Genomic DNA, 17,537 nt, shown 5'->3' on the forward strand with positions numbered 1-17,537 from the left:
TGGTGTGTTCTCCCTGTGTCTGCGTGGGTTTCCTCCGGGTGACTGTCTGTGAGGAGTGTGGTGTGTTCTCCCTGTGTCTGCGTGGGTTTCCTCCGGGTGACTGTCTGTGAGGAGTGTGGTGTGTTCTCCCTGTGTCTGCGTGGGTTTCCTCCGGGTGACTGTCTGTGAGGAGTCTGGTGTGTTCTCTCTGTGTCCGCGTGGGTTTCCTCCGGGTGACTGTCTGTGAGGAGTGTGGTGTGTTCTCCCTGTGTCTGCGTGGGTTTCCTCCGGGTGACTGTCTATGAGGAGTGTGGTGTGTTCTCCCTGTGTCTGCGTGGGTTTCCACCGGGTGACTGTCTATGAGGAGTGTGGTGTGTTCTCCCTGTGTCTGCGTGGGTTTCCTCCGGGTGACTGTCTGTGAGTTGTGTGGTGTGTTCTCCCTGTGTCTGCGTGGGTTTCCTCCGGGGGACTGTCTGTGAGGAGTGTGGTGTGTTCTCCCTGTGTCTGCGTGGGTTTCCTCCGGGTGACTGTGAGGAGTGTGGTGTGTTCTCCCTGTGTCTGCGTGGGTTTCCTCCGGGTGCTCCGGTTTCCTCTCTCAGTCCAAAAACACACATTGGTAGGTGGATTGGAGACTCAAAAGTGTCCGTAGGTGTGAGTGAATGTGTGAGTGTGTGTGTTGCCCTGTGAAGGACATGTCTCATACATGGAGATACATGTCCCTTCCCTCTGCACACACCATAGCCCTTGCTCTGTGCTCCACCACATGGTTTTGCTCACTGGTATTTCCACAAATGTTTTTTTTTTCCAGATCCTGATCCGTAATCGGGCCACTGAGCTGGATGCCCGGATGAATGATGGCACCACTCCCCTGATCCTGGCCGCCAGACTAGCAGTTGAGGGCATGGTGGAGGAGCTGGTGCACTGCCACGCTGATGTCAATGCTGTAGATGACCACGGTGAGACACACACAGGCACACATTATATTATTACAACAGCAGTAATATACACTGCTGGTTTTGGCACTGGTTTTGGTAAATTAGACATTCCTTGCCTTCCTTTACTGTTTTTCATGCTCTTCTCACTACCTCTGCAGGAAAGTCTGCTTTGCACTGGGCTGCTGCGGTCAACAATGTAGAGGCCACGCTGGTGCTGCTGAAAAACGGAGCCAATCGAGACATGCAGGACAACAAGGTGAGCCTGGTTATTACTGCTGAAATAGTTTGTTATTGTTTTGTCACAGTCTTCGAAACCTATGAACCATGGCTTCCCTTTTAAAGTTAATATTCCTAGTGAAGACTTGTTTTTGTTCCTGCAGGAGGAGACCCCGCTGTTCCTGGCGGCGAGAGAGGGCAGTTTCGAAGCCGCTCAGGTCCTTCTGGACCACTACTCCAACCGAGATATCACAGACCACCTGGACCGACTGCCGCGAGACACGGCTCAGGAGCGCATGCACCATGACATCGTCCGGCTGCTTGACCAGTACAACCTGGTGCACAGTCCTCACTCCGGACCCAACCACATGGGCAACGGAGCCGGAGGCCATCCCTCTATGGTCTGTGGCAGCAATGGAACAGGGTTCATCGGCATGCGACCGGGGCCACAAGGCAAGAAGAATCGGCGCGGTGGCGGCAAAGTGAGTGGGGCCAACGGAGCCGGAGGCGGAGCCAAGGATCTCAAAGACATGAAGGCCAAGCGGAGGAAGAAACCGGCCGGAGGGGAAGCACCTGTGATGGCCAGTGCTGCAGGAAGCGTAGCATCGACCACCACAACTGCCAGCACCAACGGCACCAAAGCAGCGGGTGGTCTTTCAGAGAGTTCGGTCACAATGTCTCCAGTGGATTCCCTGGAGTCTCCTCATTCGTACACTGTGGATGCTGCAGCAGGATCTAATGCTGCTAACTCGCCCCCACTGATGACCAGCCCTTCCACACGCCCCTTGTTACCCCCTGTTAGCCACATGCTTGGCCAGCAACAGGCCTGGGTAGGAGTGGCCAAACATGGCTATGGCGGTCACATGTTTGGTCACATGCTCCCCCACCAGATGGCGCCAGGGCACTTGCAGCAGCACCACGGCTCCACCATGCTCGCGCCCATGAACGTCACCATGAGCCGAGAGCAGCTCCCGCCCATCGTCACCTTCCAGATGATGACCGCCGGAGGAGGTGGTCAGGGAGGCATTCTGAAGGCTGGTCAACAGCAGGGGGTGCTACAAATACAGGCTCCGGGGCAAAGCCAGGGCCAGGGCCTCAGCCAGCAGGCCGTACACATGTCCTGTACCCCGAGCATGATGTATCCCATGTCGGATGTGGGGCTCCAGCACAGCATGCAGCATGCTCTGCCCCTGGCCCACAGCCAAGCTCACAGCAACGGGCTCCAGCACGCTCACAGTCTGGCCGAAGCCCAGGCGCGGCAGCAAGTGACGCCCTACCAGCCGCTGCAAAGCCCGGTGGATAAATACCCAACACCTCCATCTCAACACAGCTACGCCACCCAGAACTCCGAAGGCACCCCCGGACACCCGGCTCAGCCGACCAACGAGCACCCCTACCTCACCCCCTCTCCTGAATCTCCGGACCCTTGGTCCTCCTCGTCCCCTCACTCCAACTCGGACTGGTCCGACGTCACCACCAGCCCCACTCCGCTCGCAAACGCGCACACGGTGCCGCACCCACGCCACACACACATTCCTGAACAAGCGCCTCTGCTGCAGGCTCCGGCGCCTCAGCCGTCGCAACAGCAGCAGCAGCAGCAGCAACCGGCGCAGTCCTGCAGCAGCGTGTATGCGTAGAACTGTTCATCAGTCTGCACGGTTACACTCGGCTCCTGCTGTGGTCCCGGAGAACCTCAGCTCCGGACAGTTTTAGTGTTCTCCATGTTCTAAACAGTGTCTCTCAGCTCCACATTGTCAGAAATACAGATATTTCACTTTCACTAAAGTTGGTACGCGTCGGAACTTCCTGTTAACGTCGTTGTGTTTTTGTTTTTTTAAGTTGCATCAACTCCACACACCATCTCCTGGCTCTAGGCTTTTTATTTTACTTCACAGTCTGAAATGGCGAGTGTCCATTTGCTCTGAAGAAATGAATGTAGGGTACCTTTTAAACCTTATAAAGGACGTCTTTGTACCTTCAAGGGTACGTTAACTAGGACCTCGGGGCTCTTCAGCCCGAGGGAGTCATCTCTACCGGAGCTAAAGAATCGACTCTGTCTCGTCGCGCCCTTCTTTCTGTCTCACTGCTCTCCGTGTTTCTTTTACACTATGCACATGGTACACTGTTGCGATTGTATGCAACCTGCACCTCTCCGCCGCTCCCCTGCTCCTGATGTTCCGCACCCGAGCATCGTCGGATCAATGCGCCGTGACGCCGAGAATGGAGCTTTCTCGAGAGAAACCTGCTCAGCCACATTTGATTCCTACTTTCAAAATAGAACCTTTTTTAAAACGATTCTCCGAATCCCGACTGACGGCCGAGCTGTGGAGGAGATCAGCGACGCGCCGGCCGTCAGAGACACTGTTGCTTACGGACAATCATCAAACACGGGAAGAAACGCTGGACTTGAGTGTGGCTTTAAACTTTAAATGTTGAAGGAAAGTTGAATCTGCCCCAATTTTATTTTAGTTTTTTTTTTTTTTGCTCAAGTTTAAAAAGCGTAGGAGGTACTTCGTAAACCCTTTGTTAATTTAATTCCGTTTTTGATTTCAAAGAATGGGTCTTCCCTGCGCTGGAACTGCCTGCAGTAGTGTTATTTCCTGTGTATGTGTGTGTTTTCCCTGCACCTCTCTCTCAGTAGTTTTTCCTGTTCGATGTTACACTGACGCCTCCTGCGTTTGGTTGTAAACGATCCACTGCAAGTTTCAGTACGAAAAGAGAATAAGGGCTGGTTTCATCGGGTTCAGGATGTGAAATGTCTAATTAATGTCATGGTACTCACTTTAAATCAAATATTTACAGAGTCACTACTGTCTTTTTTTTTTTTTTTTAAACCGCAGAAAAAAGGAAGTGTTCTTATGCGTATCATTTATCGTGGAAATGTACTGGTTTTTCACAAATCCTCAGTGTTTTGAAGCTTACTGACCCTCTACAAATGGTACATTTCACTCGCGCTCTTTGACTGTGGCTGTGAAGTCTGTAGATTTTATAAAAGTTGGGGATGTGGTTGTATTCTGTTATTGGTTTCTAACCCATTCATTTTGGGAATAGCGTTGGCACCGAATAGTCACTGACTCCCACTGAGAGTTTCATACAATAGAGTCTGGTTAAAACTGCTGTGTGTTAGTTTTCTTTACTTCTGCTTCTAAGAAGAACATCTAAATTGCAGATAAAGACATGACAGTAGTAGGTTCACTTCCCTCCTCTTGCCTCATCATTTTCCTCCACTTTGAGTAAGGTTCTGACGCATGTTGTTTCCACCAGTGAAGTCTCCAAATCCCAGAGATGATCGAGTGCAGTACAATATTATAATTTAAATGTAAACGCACTGTGAGCGGCACGGTGGCGCAGCAGGTTAGTGTCGCAGTCACACAGCTCCGGGGACCTGGCGGTTGTGGGTTCGAGGCCACTGCTCCAGGTGACTGTCTGGGAGGAGTGTGGTGTGTTCTCCCTGTGTCTGCGTGGGTTTCCTCCCACAGTCCAAAAACACACGTTGGTAGGTGGATTGGCGACTCAAAAGTGTCCGTAGGGGTGTGTGTGTGTGTGTGTTGCCCTGTGAAGGACTGGCGCCCCCTCCAGGGTGTATTCCCGCCTTGCGCCCAATGATTCCAGGTAGGCTCTGGACCCACCGTGACCCTGAACTGGATAAGGGTTACAGATAATGAATGGATGGATGTCCTTCCAACGTCTTCCAATGTGTCGTGCCTCAAGTCTTTGAATGTCGTGATTAAAACCCCTAGTCGTAAAGCTTGTGTCCTCAGTCACGTCCCAGGATTCTGTTACAAAACAAGACTAAATTAACACGGAGCTAGTGTTGCACTTTGTTTTAAGATTTATATTTTAGCCTCTCCTCTATCTGCGTGTCTCTGCGGTGCTTGGAGCGGTCCGTGATGGACGTGGCTTTAAGAGAACAGCCTTTAGCTCAGTGATCTCTGGTACGTCATGGAGCGCAGTCTTCCGTTGCCACTGAAATGTTACAGACGCAGTTTAGGAAATAAATGAATGAATGTCGGTGACCTCGGAGTTGGTGCAGTTTTGGTTTCTTCCCAGTGCCTTTTACAGATTATTGTAACCTTTGCTGATTATATACATATATAAATATATTTACATATATATTTTTCCTGTTGTTTTATATTCTTATCATTCTTTGTCTCTTTATGGATCGGAAGTTTTATCTTTATCGTGTCTGAAATGATCTTAAAATGTGTATTTCTTGTTGACGTTGTTGTTGTTTTGATCACAATCAGCCTTTACCCCTCTCCTGTGTGAACTTCCTGTCGATTTATAGAAACTATGCCTTAAGGATTTCTTTTATATGACATCATTATTTTATGGTGTTTTGTTTTTTCCAGCAGAGCTTTATAAATCAGATCGGTACCACGTTTTTATACACACTCCTGAAAACCAAACGACTGACGTTTAGAACCAAATGTTGTTTCATTTTCTGCCCAAAGCTGTGGAAGTACACAGTCCCACCCCCCCCCCTCCGTCCCCCTCCCTCCCGCCCCACACTGTTGTACGCCATCTTGTGACAGTATGCAGTATCCACTAACATCCACTAACTCTTCTTTCAATGCAGAATGGCACATTTTAATGTTGAGCTCTATTCTTGGCACTTAAATAAATACTTTACGGTATGATTATTTTTTTTTAAACTTGTTTTTTTTTTAACGGCTGTTTCCTGCGTTCCATGTTTTTACTAAAGGCTGTTTTACACATGTGCTGTAAATAGGTTTTTAAAGCGTTGTGTTCTCTCTCTCTCTCGGTTCCTCTAATATCCACACTGTTGTTGCTATATGAAGTATGTAGCCTTTTAATGTTCTTTGTAGAAGGATTTTTTTTTTTTTGTGAATAAAGAACAAAACACGTCTAATGGAAACAAACCAAACAAATGACGCCATTATAGACAAAATACACAATAAAAGCAAAGCTTTACAGATTTGTTCCTCTGTGTGCTGCTCTCATTAATCTACAAACATATTCATTCATTCATTCATTCACAGCCTGTAACCCGTTATCCAGTTCAGGGTCACGGTGGGTCCGGTTTGCAGGGTGACACTATTAAATCATATTTTGATAATGAATAACATCCCATTAATGATGATACACAAACAGTAAAGGGTGCAGTATGTTATTTGCACATAATTTTAAATAATTAATATCCATATCTTACATGTTTGCATTGACAACACATCATTCATTCATTCATAATATTAAAGCCACATCATTGTTTCTACATGTGTTTGATCAACTCCACTGACTAAACACTTGTGGATCTCTGGGTGACTGTCTGTGAGGAGTGTGGTGTGTTCTCTCTGTGTCTGCGTGGGTTTCCTCCGGGTGACTGTCTGTGAGGAGTGTGGTGTGTTCTCCCTGTGTCTGCGTGGGTTTCCTCCGGGTGACTGTCTGTGAGGAGTGTGGTGTGTTCTCCCTGTGTCTGCGTGGGTTTCCTCCGGGTGACTGTCTGTGAGGAGTGTGGTGTGTTCTCCGTGTCTGCGTGGGTTTCCTCCGGTTTCCTCCCACAGTCCAAAAACACACGTTGGTAGGTGGATTGGCGACTCATAAGTGTCCGTAGGTGTGAGTGTGTGAGTGAATGTGTGTGTGTGTGTTGCCCTGTGAAGGACTGGCGCCCCCTCCAGGGTGTACTCCCTCCTTGCGCCCAATGATTCCAGGTAGGCTCTGGACCCACCGCGACCCTGAACTGGATAAGGGTTACAGATAATGAATGAATAATGATATTATAATAGAATTTAAAACTGTTTATTTTGTACACTATTTAATCTCCTGAGCTCTGAAAAACATGGGGAAAAGGGGTAAACCAAATTTACAGAGCAGCAGGAACCTGTTTGGCCAGTGGAGCTGATAAAATGGAGAATGAGACGGTGGTTTGGGGTTTGTGCTCACGCCAGACCTCTAGCGGGCGCCAGAGAGTGAGAGCGAACGAGGAAATCACAAGATGGAAAATACTCACTAGAGAGCTGCAGCTGTGAGAATATAGCGCGGTGAAAGAGGGAATAATGAGCACAAACAGCGGCCATTAGCTAAATATTCGCCGCGGGGAGAGGAGAGGCAAAGACGAGGAAATGGAGGCGTGTAGAGGGTTATTATTAAACCGGGCTCGGTCTCTGAGAAACGCTGCTGCAGCTCCAGAAGAGTCGACTCTCAGCTCGGAGGACTAACTCCAAAACTAAGCCTGAATAAACAGCCCCAGCTCGGCTCCTGACCTCTGGACCCTCGGCCGGGCATTTTCCCCCTCAGCTCTCCGCGGATTTTAACACAGAGTTTTACTTTTAGAGCTCTTCGTTTCCTCAAACCCAGCTCTTCCGGATTCTCTTAATAGTCTCTGCACTGTGGGTGAGTCAAAGACTGTGTCCCCAATCTCTTTATCACACCTCACTTAAGCTTAGAGTAGTGTTGTTTGTGTGGAGCTTTAGGCTGAGCCCCAAATACCTCCTTTTTTGTGTTTACTGCCCATTTAACCCTGCACTCTTCAGTCCCAAGGTGGTGTATTAAGACCACTTCCTTGTTTCTACACACACTGCCCATTCTCTCAGCTCCACTGACCACACAGGGGCACACTGTAGTCCGTCTATTGCTTTGTTTACATTATTAACCCCCCTCTCCCCCTGTTTTTCAGCGCTCAGGACCCCCACAGAGCAGGTGGTGGTGTGTTAGTGTGTGTTGTGCAGGTGCAGAGTGGATCAGACACAGCAGTGACTGCTGGAGTTTTTAAACCACTCTCTGTCCTCTCTGTGAGACACTCCTCCCTCGGTGTAGATGTGAAGTCAGAGACAGCGTGTGTCCGTCGTCCTCTAGTCCTTCATCAGAAGACGTTAGACGCGGCCGAGTGGATATGTTTGGTTGGTGGACTCAAGCAGCACTGCTGTGTCTGATCCCACGTCGAGCTGAGAATTAGTGGCTGATGATGTAATGGGTCTACCAAAGTATGCAGAGCAACAAATGGAGCACAGTCTGTAATTATAGAAATATAAAATGCTTGTGGTGATTTATTTATTTATTTTGGGGGTCAGATAGAAGCCATGTCCCAATTCTGAATGATCCCCTATGAGCACTAATTAGGTGCCCTAAAGAGGCCATTGTTGGAACCCTAGATATCTCTTATTGAGCATGTAGTGCACTGAATGGAGGTAACTGCTAGGTGCGGTTGGCTCAGTCTCAAATTGTTCCTTGTTGTCGGACCCTAGAGACCTGTGCAATCAGGAGCACCACACACACCTCCCTACGGAGCATGACGTGCACTAGTTGGTATTTGATGGAGCTGTGTGATGTATATAATGAATGTATATAACCCCCTGTGGATTCCTACTGCAATACGTAGTACACAAAAATACGTGAGTGTTGTGTGTATTGGACAGTGTGAATATAACAGTTAATAGGATGTTGATTTAAAGGTGTCACTGTTGGGGTTAATATCTAATGGCTTTTGCAGGTCGGCTGTGGGTGTGTATTGACTTTGGCGCCATTCCTGAAAGTCTTCCTGTCATTCAAACAATGAGTTGTACTCTGGCGGAGCTACAGGAGCTGGCGTTGTGTAATGTGTGCTCAAAGTTCTCTTTGTAGGCTCTTGGAGTGTGGAAGGTGTGGTCAGAAGCCTGTCAATGGAGGGTTTACATCCTGATTCTTTGTTTCTCTGTCCTCATTTGACTGAGATTTTTAACTGAGAGTCGACAGTTGGGACTGAGGAAGTGTGGGAGAGAAGTCACAGCAGCACTTCACGTCCTTTTCTCGGTAGTGGACCACAGCCGAACCGTTTCTAAGATCATTCTGTTTAGGAGCGAAGTCGTTTTCCTGAGAGAGGTACCCTAAGGTTTTGATGGGGCCGGATGTTGTTACATCACAAGTGGGTTCCTGTACGTTTAGGTGAGTCGACCCTTGGTTCTTAGTCCGAGTAAATGCTAACGTTATTATTTAACTGAGCTCTATGGTGTTTTTAAAAGATGCTTAACTGCTGCTCACTGCCTTATTTTGTACAGTAATATATTGGAGTCGGAAATGGAACCAGGACTTTACATCTTCAAGACGTAGGGCCTCTGTTGTTTTTTTTTTTTTTTTTTTTTCAGGCTCAACACTGATTAATCGTAATTGTGGTAAAATTAATCGTAATATTGATTTGTGCTCATATCGTCCAGCACTACACTGTGATTACAATATAGTTCACAAGTGAAAACACATTGGGGAAACACCGGGTGACTGTCTGTGAGGAGTGTGGTGTGTTCTCTCTGTGTCTGCGTGGGTTTCCTCCGGGTGACTGTCTGAGGAGTGTGGTGTGTTCTCTCTGTGTCTGCGTGGGTTTCCTCTGGGTGACTGTCTGTGAAGAGTGTGGTGTGTTCTCTCTGTGTCTGCGTGGGTTTCCTCTGGGTGACTCTCTGTGAGGAGTGTGGTGTGTTCTCCCTGTGTCTGCGTGGGTTTCCTCCGGGTGACTGTCTGTGAGGAGTGTGGTGTGTTCTCCCTGTGTCTGCGTGGGTTTCCTCCGGGTGACTGTCTGTGAGGAGTGTGGTGTGTTCTCCCTGTGTCTGCGTGGGTTTCCTCCGGGTGACTGTCTGTGAGGAGTGTGGTGTGTTCTCCCGGTGTCTGCGTGGGTTTCCTCCGGGTGACTGTCTGTGAGGAGTGTGGTGTGTTCTCCGTGTCTGAGTGGGTTTCCTCCGGGTGCTCCGGTTTCCTCCCACAGTCCAAAAACACACGTTGGTAGGTGGATTGGCGACTCAAGTGTCCGTAGGTTTGAGTGTGTGTGTGTTGCCCTGTGAAGGACTGGCGCCCCCTCCAGGGTGTACTCCCTCCTTGCACCCAATGATTCCAGGTAGGCTCTGGACCCACCGCGACCCTGAACTGGATAAGGGTTACAGATAATGAATGAATGAATTATATAAAATTATTTACCTATATTGGAGCACATAAGTCTCTAAAACACAGTAAAATGGACCGTTATATACAATTAATATCTGCTATACACTCTCAGAATTATTGATGAAAGTGTAATATATTCTCAGTCTTCAGCATGTATTTATACTGTATTTAAAAATTAATATTTATTAAAACAATCTTTGGTTTATCTCAGAGACCTATCTTTTCTGGTGTCCCTTACTTTGTTTTCTGGACGCTTTGGAGCTTTGGCAGTGACTGCTGTAATAGAGATGAGGACTGGCTTGTGTCCCTCAGGTTTTCCTGGATGGTGCTATGTTGTGGAATCGGACCAAAGCAACATTGCTGAGATAATCTAAGAGCACTTGTGTGGCCTTTGTGTCTGATCCAGGTTGATGAATTAATCATTATTGAGTACACCATCAAGTGGAAATGGAGGTACTGTTTGTAAAGAGATTGTATATAAATCACCTAGCATAAGAACTCACTCATTATCACCCTGAGGTAGTAATCATTTGGATTAGAAGACCACTTTTATGACTTTTTTGACAAATTGTAATGCACTGCAGGAAGTGTAGGGGGCAGTAGTGGCTTCACTGAAATCAAGAACTCTTTGGTCACACAAACAGGAATTGAATGATGATGCCGGTACTAACTGCAGCTACGACAACTCACCTCCCGTCCCCCTGACTCCTCCTTTGTCCACACAGTCTGGCTGCGGTCATGACGTCCTCCAGGCTGAAGTACGTGTCTCTGGGGGTGCTGGTGTTCCAGACGACCTCCCTGGTGCTGACCATGCGCTACTCTCGGACGCTGCAGTCCGAGGGCCCACGCTACCTGGCTTCCTCAGCTGTGGTGGTGGCCGAGCTGCTGAAGATCCTGACCTGCGTTGGCCTCGTCTGCAAAGAGCACAGTGAGTTCGACCCGAATAATGTACATTTATAAAATGCAGTTTTGCGCCCGCTGCCAATAGAGCTGCTGCCTTGTCCGTGTTGACCCTGAAGAGGTGGGGCGTTGTACAGAAGAGCTGTAGATCCAAAATGCTCATGAACCAAGAACTTCTGTTTGCACACTCAACATGATGTGGAAAATGGAGAGTGTATTTAGGCCTGTGAAAGACTATCAATCTCTTTCCCTTAACTCTGCGAACTATCTGTTCATGGGCAAGTGCACAGACGCTATTCCCGAATACAGTATTATACCAGAAGGTTGCTGGTCCAATCCCCAGAGCAAGAAGGTCATGACGGAAGTGCCCTTGAGCAAGACGCCTAACCCCCGACCCCAGCTAAAGCAACCCACCGCTTTGGGCATTGGTGCTCACTGCCCCCTAGTGTTCGCTAGTGTGTGTTAATGTGTGTTTTGATCACTGACCTGACTAGCCAATGAGCATGCTGCCTACACACTAACCAATCTGAATGCTGCACACTGATAAGCCAGTCAGTTATACCTGAAAGTATGTGCTGCACCATTTAAGGTGGGACGGGAAAATACGAATAAGAAGCTGTGGGATAAGTACTCAGTAATGGGAGGATCTTCTTTAAGGTGAAAATCTATCTGCTCAAGAAAACAAAGTGCTCAAATCTTCTGCCTGATTGGCCAGCCAGGTCTGATTGGTTAGTTGGTGGGCAGCTTGCTGATTGGCTACTCAGCTCAGGCATCAAAAATGTATGCATAAATAAATATATATGAGATAATAATGAGAACATCATTACACAACTCTAAATGTTTACGACCCTTACTGGACTCCGCAGGCTACAGTGTCCGAGCTCTCAGCAGTGTCCTCAGGCAGGAGATCTTTCACAAACCTATAGAGACGCTGAAGCTGGCCATTCCCTCAGGAATCTACACTCTTCAGAACAACCTGCTGTACGTAGCACTGTCCAACCTGGACGCTGCAACATATCAGGTATGAACAGGACCATGGGTTTCTGAATACATACCGAGCCAGAAGATGACGTTTCAGTTTCCTCTCCCTCTTGTCTGTGTCTCAGGTGACCTACCAGCTGAAGATCCTGACCACAGCCCTGTTCTCTGTGTCCATGCTGGGACGGAGACTGGGTCTGTATCAGTGGCTGTCTTTACTCATCCTCATGGCTGGAGTTGCACTTGTACAGGTTTGTATTTGCTGGATAAAGGCGAAGTGTAGAGCCCTGCTCTAAAAATGATGCTCCAGTTTTTAACACTTTTAGCCCAAACTGCTTTTTGCATGAGGCATGATACAGAGCAGCCAACCTGAGCGATTACATATGTCAGGTTTAAAGGCACAGTAACAGTCTGCCTGTTTAATTCAGAGCCACACGGCTTCGTGGCCATGGGGTTGTGAGTTATATTTGCGATGCGTGTTTTTGGACAGTTCTGGAGTCTGATGGTGAAGTTTACAGACTGTGTGCTTTATTCTGTGTCCTCCAGTGGCCGTCTGACTCGTCGGGCTCGGCTGAGAAGCAGCAGGCCGAGGCCGGCTCTCCGTTCGTGGGGCTGGTGGCCGTGCTGGTGGCCTGCTGTTCCAGTGGCTTCGCTGGAGTTTACTTCGAGAAAATCCTGAAAGAGACCAAGCAGAGTGTGTGGGTCAGGAACATCCAGCTGGGTCAGTATGAGAGAGAGAGAGAGAGGCAGATAGACGGACGGACACAGAGACGGACGGACACAGAGACTGACGGACACAGAGACGGACGGACGGACACAGAGACAGACGGACGGACGGACACAGACACAGACAGACGGACGGACGGACACAGACACAGACAGACGGACGGACGGACACAGACAGACGGACGGACGGACACAGAGACGGACGGACACACAGACGGACGGACAGACGGACGGACACAGACAGACTCAGACAGACACAGACACACACAGACAGACAGACACGGACGGACACAGACAGACAGACACGGACGGACACAGACAGACAGACACGGACGGACACAGACAGACAGACACGGACGGACACAGACAGACAGACACGGACGGACACAGACAGACAGACAGACGGACGGACACAGACAGACAGACAGACGGACGGACAGAGACAGACAGACAGACAGACGGACACAGACAGACAGACGGACGGACAGAGACAGACAGACAGACACACAGACACACAGACACAGACAGACACACAGACACAGACACAGACAAAGACAGACAGACAGACAGACAGACACAGAGACAGACGCGAATTCCACCAATGTTTTAAAATTCCCTCAGAGTTCAGTCATTAAAATTGAAGCCCATACAGAGTGTGTTACTGAGCTCTGATTCTTTAGTGGAGCTGAAGTCTACAACACAAATATACTACTTTTCATCTGTGCATTAATTTGTTTGTAAGGCATCACACTTTCAGACGTCTTCTTTTATTAATCATCGCCGAGAACTGTTTTTAAACGGAGCATTTCTCTAGAGATCAACATTTTACACCAATCCTCTCCCAACACCTCTCTTCACACCTCAGCCCTTCACTTTTCACAGATGTTTAAAGATTTCAGGAGTTCTCCTTCGGTTTATAAAGTCTTCTATACGCTTGATGCTCCTCATGTTTAGCTCAGATCAGACTCAGATCAGACACAAATATTCCTGTCAGGTTTATTTTTATCGGGGAAGGCGTGATGGGTGTTAACAGCTCCTCTGATGTTTGTCGCGGTTCATTTGAGCGTGTGATTCTTGTATTTTGCCTCTAACATCAGTTCACTACTTTCTGCTTCGGGAGAGAGAGAGAGGGAGAGGGAGAGAGAGAGAGAGAGACAGACAGAAAGACAGAGACAGACAGAAAGACAGACACAGAAACAGACAGAAAGACAGACACAGAAACAGAAACAGACAGACAGACAGAGAGAGACAGGACTCCAGTCACCGCTGTCCTGGGGCCAGTAAAAATACCCCAAGGGAAGCAATAAAAGCTGATTTGGGACACTTTTAAAACCAGAAACTTTAAAAATAAGGAAACGATTGCAGACTGAAATTCTCACAACGATCAACACGGATTCTGTTTACGGATAAACTCCCGCCCTCCAGTAATAAGAGCCAATCAGATTGCTGGTAATGTGAAGCAGTAACGTCATTAGGTTCCGTTGTTAACTACATAAAGAGATGCTCTAATTCTAAGGTTATTTTAATGTAAATGATATGGCACTGAGCATGACGCCAGTCTCTAACTGGACCTTTTATTTATTTAATTACCCCCCGCTCTCATGTGTCCTGTTTGGTGTGTGTTGAAGGCTTGTTTGGCCTGGTGTTTGGTCTGTTCGGGATGCTGCTGTATGACGGCGAGAGGGTCCGGGAGCACGGGATGTTCCAGGGTTACAACTCCATCACCTGGACCGTGGTGTCATTACAGGTGAGGATCGATGCAGTCCCCAGTTGACCATAAAAACAGAACCGTTTAATATTGATTCACGTTGGAGATTGTGGAAGTGCTGTTCATGGGGCCGACAGGGGGCGCTCTCCCTGTGGTCTATGTGGAACACAATGATTGGATGTCAGAGACGAATAACCGACCTGCTGGCTTCCTGAGGTCATTAAGGAACCCCTGGCGACGCTGTGGCCTTCTAATCTTCCCCATGTTCAAATAAACGTCTCAGTCACTCCCTCTCCTGGGAGTTTGGTTGTTTACTGGGTGATGTTTTGAGAACTAAACTGATACGTCTTCCTCTGCAGGCTCTGGGAGGTCTGGTCATAGCTGCTGTCATTAAATACGCAGACAATATCCTTAAAGGGTTCGCCACCTCCCTCTCCATCATCCTGTCCACCCTCATTTCCTACTTCTGGCTCCAGGACTTCGAGCCGACAAGGTAGGGCCACACCTTCAGCTCTCGTGGAGTAGGTTTTGTGGTGGTGGTTTCCATTTGTGGTATGACTACACCTCCCCAAGATGGAGGACGCTGGAGGCAGGAGGAGACTGACCTCCTGGACTTTTACACAATCCTCTGCTTCCCCTAAAGACATTGCCTTTACTATGATTCCAGTTGAAATATCTTTGATAACTCTGTGTGCATCGTGAGAGGGATTGTGTATTTGGGAGATGTGTATTCCTTCTGTCGTTCGTTCACAAGGCTCTAACTGAGTGTGCTTTTGTGCCTTCTCTCTGTAGCATCTTCTTTCTGGGAGCAGTCATGGTCATAGTTGCGACGTTCCTCTACGGATACGAGAGAAAGCCAGCGTCCATCCCCAGCCGAGCGTAGCTCAGGAGCCAGGACCAGAGGGGACAGGGAAAACGAGTGGAAGCTGGAGGAGGAGTGAAGGAGAGATGGGGGATGGGTGGAGGACTCTGTGGTGCTTTTCTATGTAGTGGCTCTTTTGACTAAAGAGGAAATGGACGTGCAGTGTGTGACTTTGTTGAGCCAAAGGAGTCAAATTGCAAGCAGCTCAACAACCCAGAATACTTGATGGACTCAGGCAAGACAAGTGCACACTGTCCCAGCCCCTGAGCTACTATCAGCAGTTGACGTTTAGTTTTCAGGTTTAGTGTGGGCTTCTGTCGCAGGGTGGTGATGGTCTCGGCTCAGAACCGGTCCTCAGTGCTCCAGCCGGGTCAGCTCTTTGCTACAGGTCAGTAGTGTCAAACCGCAGCTCGGAGTAGAATGTCTTGCTGAAACTTGAAGAATTATAAAGAGATTAATATGGAATCGGTTTTCGTGAAGGGGACGTGTTGGTGTTGGTGGGAAGGAAGCAGCCCGTCTGTGGCCGTTCTCTGGCTTCACGGAGATGAGATACTACATCACTACACTCTCTCCCGTTGATGTTATAATCCTGTGGCCACCCACTAACAGGACTAACATCCGGCCAGTCAAACCCCTCTGACAGAAATGTATTTTTTTATTAATAAGTGGTGATTACTTGATTTTAGGTCAGGGTCATTGTGTGGGGTTTCTTTTTTTTTTTTTTTTTGGTTTGTTTTAAAGCCTTCAGTACGGAGCCCCTGAAATTCTCATGGTGAGAATTTTATTTTAGGGAAAAATCGTGAGCGCCACTTAGTCAGTCGTGAGCACCAATTAGTCGGTGGTGAGCGCCACTTAGTAAGTCGTGAGCACCAATTAGTCGGTGGTGAGCGCCACTTAGTAAGTCGTGAGCACCAATTAGTCGGTGGTGAGCGCCACTTAGTAAGTCGTGAGCACCAATTAGTCGGTGGTGAGCGCCACTTAGTAAGTCGTGAGCGCCACTTAGTCGGTGGTGAGCGCCACTTAGTAAGTCGTGAGCGCCACTTAGTCGGTGGTGAGCGCCACTTAGTAAGTCGTGAGCGCCAATTAGTCGGTGGTGAGCGCCACTTAGTAAGTCGTGAGCGCCGCTTAGTCGGTCGTGAGCGCCGCTTAGTATGTTTTTCTGTTTCTAGAACGCCTGCTAGAGGTATACTTTCAGCTAGGTCTCAGATATAGAGACATAAAGGTTATTCCATGTTAGAAAATAAAGCTGTGGAATTTGGATGCAACAAGCCGCTAAATATTTAGCCTGATGATCTGTACTCTCCCAATGTAACTCACACACAACTTGTCATCTTTAAGTCGTTGAATATCTGTTTCTACAATGTGACGTGACTTCAAACAGTTAAATAGGTTTTCGTCCACGATGGAGGAGTTACAGCACACCCTCTACTTCCCTGACATGTTGCCAGACAGAGAAGCTCAGTGGCGCTCGCTCCGTACTCAGTGGTGCTCGCTCCGAACTCAGTGGTGCTCACGACGTACTGACGTACTCGTGGCGTACTCAGTGAAGCTCACAAGATTTTTCTTTGAAAAAAAAAATTCTCAGCATGTCCCTTCAGGGGCTCCGTACTTCAGACATGAAGCCATTAAAAACAATTTAAATCAGTGCTAAGTTTGAAACTACTTCTTTGTTTTTAAATCTCATCTCTCACTCATGGGGCACTGTGCTGTGATCCAGACTCAGAAGAGTCAGGTCAAGTCCATTGCATTTTGATGGAAAAAAATTGGGGTAAATATTTCTTTTGTCTTTTAAAGTAACACCAGGCAAAGTTTGGGGTCTTTGCTACGTTTCAGGTTGTGTTCTGGAGTCGGTAAAACACCTTAAACATACATTTGTGTTGTCTCTAATCTCAACAACTGCTAAAGGTAAAAATCCAAGGCCCTGGGCTCAAAGCTGTGGTCTTTGAGCGAAAAACCAACACATTTATCTCTTGGTGGTTATTAGCTTTGTGTTTGAAATGACACTGAGAAAGTGCTTGAGTTCACATCCTGAAAAGTGCTTAATACAATCATCGTCAGGAATCCATTTTGTTTTCAAGTTGACTTTATTATCGAATAAAAACAAATGTATTTATATAGTGCTTTTTACAACTGACATCACAAAGCAGCTTTACAGAGTTTAGTGTCAGTTCAGATCACTTCAGTCAGGTGAAGATCTGCCTGTTCCCAAGGGAAATGGCTGTTTGGCTGTTTACAAACGGACCTCTCGCGTTGTTATTTTTGTGTGAGGGGTAGGTGCAGGTGACTACAGTAATAACACAGCCATTGTGGAAAAACTAGACTGCGTCAACAGACGTGAAACTATCACTTTACAAAGATGCAGTTTCCA

General features: G+C 47.8%; 2 protein-coding genes across 2 annotated transcripts in view; both read left to right on the top strand.

The window, feature by feature from the left end:
* notch2 (notch receptor 2) overlaps positions 1-5,624 on the top strand; it is a 65,071-nt gene extending 59,447 nt beyond the window's left edge. The window contains exons 27-29 of the mRNA XM_066643271.1: positions 788-935; positions 1,073-1,170; positions 1,295-5,624. Of these exons, the coding sequence (XP_066499368.1) occupies positions 788-935; positions 1,073-1,170; positions 1,295-2,767 (1,719 nt within the window). The 3' untranslated portion in view covers positions 2,768-5,624. The remainder of the gene's footprint in view (positions 1-787; positions 936-1,072; positions 1,171-1,294) is intronic.
* A 1,423-nt stretch (positions 5,625-7,047) lies between these two features.
* On the top strand, positions 7,048-17,239 carry slc35a3a (solute carrier family 35 member A3a). The gene is made up of 8 exons (XM_066643851.1): positions 7,048-7,484; positions 10,721-10,923; positions 11,762-11,916; positions 12,002-12,124; positions 12,420-12,594; positions 14,228-14,346; positions 14,667-14,800; positions 15,100-17,239. The coding sequence occupies exons 2-8, from the start codon at positions 10,734-10,736 to the stop codon at positions 15,188-15,190; spliced, it is 987 nt and encodes a 328-aa protein (XP_066499948.1). The 5' UTR covers positions 7,048-7,484; positions 10,721-10,733; the 3' UTR covers positions 15,191-17,239.
* The last annotated feature ends 298 nt before the right edge of the window (positions 17,240-17,537 follow it).

This window comes from Hoplias malabaricus, chromosome 14 (genome assembly GCF_029633855.1).
Source record: "Hoplias malabaricus isolate fHopMal1 chromosome 14, fHopMal1.hap1, whole genome shotgun sequence".
In the NCBI taxonomy this organism is placed as follows: domain Eukaryota; kingdom Metazoa; phylum Chordata; class Actinopteri; order Characiformes; family Erythrinidae; genus Hoplias; species Hoplias malabaricus.

Coding starts and splice junctions, on each gene's coding strand:
- slc35a3a (XM_066643851.1), top strand. CDS start 10,734: ATGACGTCCTCCAGGCTGAAGTACGTGTCTCTGGGGGTGCTGGTGTTC. Junction 11,917..12,001: donor TGGACGCTGCAACATATCAG/GTATGAACAGGA, acceptor TCTGTGTCTCAG/GTGACCTACCAGCTGAAGAT. Junction 14,801..15,099: donor CAGGACTTCGAGCCGACAAG/GTAGGGCCACAC, acceptor TTCTCTCTGTAG/CATCTTCTTTCTGGGAGCAG.